The following is a 5,142-nucleotide window of genomic DNA, read 5'->3' on the forward strand; positions in this document are numbered from 1 at the left end:
AAAAAAAAAAAAAAAAAAAAGGCTTTCTTCGTTTCTTTTACTATTATTATTTTTATTTATTTTTCATTTTTGGTTACATTAACCGCAATTTTCCTTTGCAAATACCCATTTTTCTCCTTATCTTAACCCTTTGATATGCTTGTTGCAGCCATATCTGGCATCAGTGGAAGAAAAAATAAGATGAGAAACCATATATATATATGGAAAAGGAGTGGGTAGGAGAGAGGAAGAGAGAGAAAGAAAGAGAGCCAATAAAAGAATGAACACGAACACCGTTGTCATTTTTCTGTTCCCTCTAAACTTAACACTAAACATAAAGAAACACTGATGGGGAGTGGTATCCCCTTCTTTCTGTCATAGGGGATAAAGATCCCCAAGATAGGGAAGAAAACCGCTAAAAAGAAAAAGAAAATGGAATTGAATTAATCTAAATTACAATGATAATCATTAACTATTTAGAAGGTAATTATGGTGGTGGGCGATTATGATGTTGCTGATAGACCCTTTTTTTTTTTTTTTTACTTTTTACGTCCTTTTCCCTTCCAAAAGGAAATTAATGATGTTAAGGTATTTTTACGCAGACAGTAATAAGAGAACCGTTGCATTTTTTTTTTTTTTATTATTTTGCAAAGGTGCTCTCTGTATGTAGTGAACAACAGCTGTAACAATGCTAAAGAGATGGTGCCAAAGAAAAAAAAATAGGGAAAGTCACTTCTACACCTGCTTCTTACTCTCTTAATGCTTCACAAACGCATGAACGATTGGTAGAGTTATGTTTGAGTTGACGAAATGTAAAGGATAAATACCAATATATATATATATATATATATATATATGCCACATATAATGTTTTTGTTACATGTGCAGGGTTACAACACAAGAAGAGAAATTTAAAGATCTGTTTTTTCCCCTTCTCTCCTCTTAATGAAGAAGGAAAAAAAAAAAGAAATTTTGTGAGTGAAGTCCTCAAACCTCAATGTCTAAATTGTCATTGATTATTATTATTATTATTTTTTTGGACTGATCTCTGTGTTTTTTTTTTTTTTTTAATAAAATAGGATAATATGTATCTTGTATGTTTTCTTTTTAAATTCTGTTAGATTTTATTTTCTTTTTGAGAGAGAGTTGTTTCTTTTGTATTCTTTCCAACAAGATTCACTGTCTTTTTCATTATTTATTTTATTTTCTGAAGGAAGTAAATCCAAAGAGAACAAGATTCCGAAAAAAAAAGAAAAGGAAAAAATGGGTCCAGAAGTGAAAATGACAGAGGTGAGAATGACAGAACCACAAGAACGCAAAGCTTTTATTCAAGGAGAAAAGGATGAAGTGGATTTAAGCATCGATAAAAGCAGTCAACGACAATCTTCTCTTGAATTGGATTACGCTCGGGTGCTAAACCCCGCTGAAAGACCCGTACAGCAAAATATGGCATCAGCAAAAGTGGCCAATCCTGCTCCTCTTGGTTTACTCGGATTTGGTTTGACAACAATTCTCTTAAATATACACAATACAGGGTTATTTCCCTTGGAAACCGCTGTGGTTGGAATGGGAATTTGTTTCGGAGGAATTGCACAGTTTATCGCTGGTCTCCTTGAGTTTTACCGTGGAAACACTTTTGCATACGTTGCGTTTACTTCTTATGGTTCCTTTTGGGTTTCACTGGTGTGTTTATGGATGTTGAAAAACAATGTTACCAATCCAGGTGTTGCGGTGAGACCAACGGACTCTACCTACCTTGCGTCTTATTTACTCTTGTGGGGTATTTTCACATTGACCATGTTTTTCGGTACTCTGCGTTCCAATCTTGTGCTTATGTTTGTCTTTGGCTCTCTTGTGATTCTCTTCGCGCTGCTCTCCGCCGGCAACTTTGCAAAGTCGCCCACAACGCTGAAGGTGGCCGGCTACGAAGGCATCGTCTGCGGAATCTCGGCCTTTTACTTGGCGATTGCAGAAGTTGTGAATGAAGTGTATGAGTCTAACATTCTGCCTATTGGCAAAGTGGATCTGGTGCACTTGTGTAGGCAGCGGCGAGCAGCAAAGTCCAAACGCGCAAGGCATTCCGTGTAAGAGGATCATTCTAAATGATTAGATGTATTTGTTTCTTTGTTTTTTTTTTTTTTGCTTTTACTCTCTAACCCTTTCTCTTCATTATATTTTTAGTTTTATATCAGGGTGGGAAACTTAAAGGTATATATGTGTGGGGTGTTAAAAAATGACAAAGGCTAAAAACAACAAAAGAGTCCATGTGAAAAGGAAAAAAAAAAACGGAAGAAAAAAGTTTTACCAAAATGAGGGACTATATATGTTTCTATCTGACGGAAAGTATGTATTGTTTTTTTTTTCTGTGTGTGTCAAATTCAGCGTTTTTTTCTTTCCTTATGTCTTTTTTTATATTTAGTTTTTTTTTTTTTTCTTTTTTTTTCTCCTTTTTTGTGTTTATACACACACAAACCTCTTCCTTTTCTTTCCGTCCTTTCTTTTATAATAGTACTTTTCTTGATTCGGCCATGATGGTACTGCCATCGTGTGGTGACTTGCCCACGTGCACGATGCGCGGAAAGAAACCAAGGTAATATATATGTATATATATATATATATACCCATAGTAAAAGAAGAAAAAATAAACGAACTGTATAAGAGTGTACTGAATGCTGAATTTGAGTAAAGACAAGAAAAAAAAAAATGGTGAAAGAAGTGTAATATAAGGGTATGTTTTGAGTATGTAACTGAATATATATATATATATATATTCATTTATATATACGCTCTCTGTGTCTCTTTTATTATTATTATTATTATTATTATTATTATTATGGGGTGGGGGGTGTGGTGTTGATTATTGGTTTTATTCCTAGATGCTGCAATGTTGGTAAAATTCCGCACCATGACATTTCATTGATCTAATCAACACTTCATACATCTACTCATCCACGTGGTGATAATGATGAATGCGCGCTGAATTCATGTTGTGCAATTGTTTTTTTTTTTTTTTTCTTCTATTTAATTCATTTTTTTCTGAAGTGAAAGCGGTCTAGTGATGAAAAAAGGGTATATAAGGTAACATTGTTCCCTTATGTATTACTCAGATGACTTTTTGGGTTTTTATTATCTTTTTCGGGATATAAAGAAAAGGATTTTGGTCCTGTTTTTATTTACCTATATCTCCACTTTCACTTTTTCATGAACTACACTCAAGTGGGGCTTATATGGTTAACTTTTTATTTCTCTAATCGATATGTACGTATATACAATTGTTTTATTTTTTTCTTTTTTATCTCTGTGACTTTTTCTCTCTTTCTCTCTTTCCCTTTCGCTGTGTAAGTGTAGTTGTTGTATATAGGTAAAAAAAAAAAAAGAAAAAAGAATGGAATCGCGGAAAGAAAGGCAATTTGATGCCGATGCACAACCCACTGGTTTTGATGATCCATCACTGGGGCCTGTTGCTGTGTCTACGTCGCCACCCATAACATCTAATGATCCTGAGAATGACGATAATCGTGTTGAACCATCCGCTATTATTCGTGGAGATCCTATGCGGTTTGCTGTAGGAGCTGTATTCTGTATTATTTCCTTATCAAATGGTATGCAATGGATTACATTTTCTGCCATTGTAGAAGAAGTACGTGTATACTTTAATATGACAGCGATACAAGTAAATTATCTTACTACTACATACGTGATTGCTTATGTTGCTGCCGTATTTCTGAGTTGTAAACTGTATGAAATAACTGGATTAAGAGTTGGAATCCTTATCGCTGCATTGACGAATGCTATTGGAACAGTACTTAAGATTATTGCTCTTTATTTTTGGCCCAATATGATTTTACTCTATATCGCACAGGTATTTAACTCTATTACAGAAATTCTCACTATTGCTACTCCGCCTCTTGTAGCGAATAGATGGTTTCCAGAAAGTGAACGTATGGTGGCTAATACTGTACTAAGTAGTGCTCTTAATTTTGGATGTGCTATTGGTGTTTTATTACCTACATTCTTTGTTACTCCAGAAAAACAGGAAAAACATCATTTTGGAAATCTTTTCTGGTTTCAATTCGGTTTATGTGGAGGAATATTTGTACTTGCCATTTTTCTTGTTCCAGCACGTCCACGTTATATGGTTAGCTATGCGGCAGCAAGACAACAAAAAAAAGAAGAAAAAAGAATTCAGGCTCTTCGTGGTATGTTTCAACACCATGGAACGGAAAATGGATTACATAATGAGGAAGAACCAGGTAATATAAGGGAAACGGAAACAGAAACGAGGAGAGAAGAAAATTACGATGAAAATGAAGAACCAGAAGCACCTCCTACTAATGTTTTCTCTACTGTATTGGATGCTCTTCGTATGTTGCGTTCTAATCCTTCATTTGGTTTTCTTATGATTGCCAGTGCAGCAGAACTTGGTCTTATTTGGGCTGTTGCCACAGTACTCCCACAGTGTTTAAGTCCATTTGGTGTATCTGAAGTAGAAAGTGGTTGGATTGGATTTATGAATCTTTTCGCTGGAACTATTGTAGCACCTTTTATTATGCCCTTTGTAGAACGTAAACGTCGATACAAGACTGTACTTCTCTCTATAGCGATGATATTAACTATTAATATGTCTATTCTTACACTCTGTCTTGCCTATGGTCCTCCCATTCATGAAAATCGTACCTATTACGTTGTTGTCACGTTCTTATTTTGGGGAGGAGTAGCGGGATTGTGTCAAAACTTCATGATGCCACTTATGTTTGAGTTTGTTATTGAACTCACATTCCCAATGTCGGAGTCTACGAGCGCGCCAGTACTCACGTGGTCTGCGTGTCTCACCAATCTCATTCTCACGATTGTCTTTGGTGCTGTTCTTGGCAATTCCCCCTCGCAGGGCGATGCGCTGAATGTTTTTGTTGGGGCCACCGTCGTGTGTTTTATCGGCGGCCTCGCGCTGCTCGCGGTGTTTCCGTACAGGCGGCGGCAGGAGTACGAGTTGCTCATGCGGGAACGGGATGATGCGCGACTGCTGCCGGTGCAGCACGGAGAGGGTGAGGAAGAGGAAAGAGAAGGAGTACGGCATGAAAATGTGAAGGAAAAGTCAAAATAAATAAATAAAAAAAAAAAGAGAGGAAAAAAGGTAAAGAGGAGAAAAAAAAAAAAAAAAAA

General features: G+C 36.1%; 2 protein-coding genes across 2 annotated transcripts; both read left to right on the plus strand.

The window, feature by feature from the left end:
- Positions 1–1,242: 1,242 nt before the first annotated feature.
- TM35_000012060 (putative GTP-binding protein typA/BipA-like) lies at positions 1,243–2,067 on the plus strand (the record flags this gene model as incomplete). Its single annotated transcript, XM_029020887.1, has 1 exon — positions 1,243–2,067. The coding sequence occupies one exon, from the start codon at positions 1,243–1,245 to the stop codon at positions 2,065–2,067; it is 825 nt and encodes a 274-aa protein (XP_028887395.1).
- Positions 2,068–3,364: 1,297 nt separating this feature from the next.
- On the plus strand, positions 3,365–5,083 carry TM35_000012070 (MFS transporter; the record flags this gene model as incomplete). Its single annotated transcript, XM_029020888.1, has 1 exon — positions 3,365–5,083. The coding sequence occupies one exon, from the start codon at positions 3,365–3,367 to the stop codon at positions 5,081–5,083; it is 1,719 nt and encodes a 572-aa protein (XP_028887396.1).
- Between the last annotated feature and the right edge of the window lie 59 nt (positions 5,084–5,142).

This window comes from Trypanosoma theileri (assembly GCF_002087225.1).
Source record: "Trypanosoma theileri isolate Edinburgh chromosome Unknown TM35_Tth_1_V1, whole genome shotgun sequence".
In the NCBI taxonomy this organism is placed as follows: domain Eukaryota; phylum Euglenozoa; class Kinetoplastea; order Trypanosomatida; family Trypanosomatidae; genus Trypanosoma; species Trypanosoma theileri.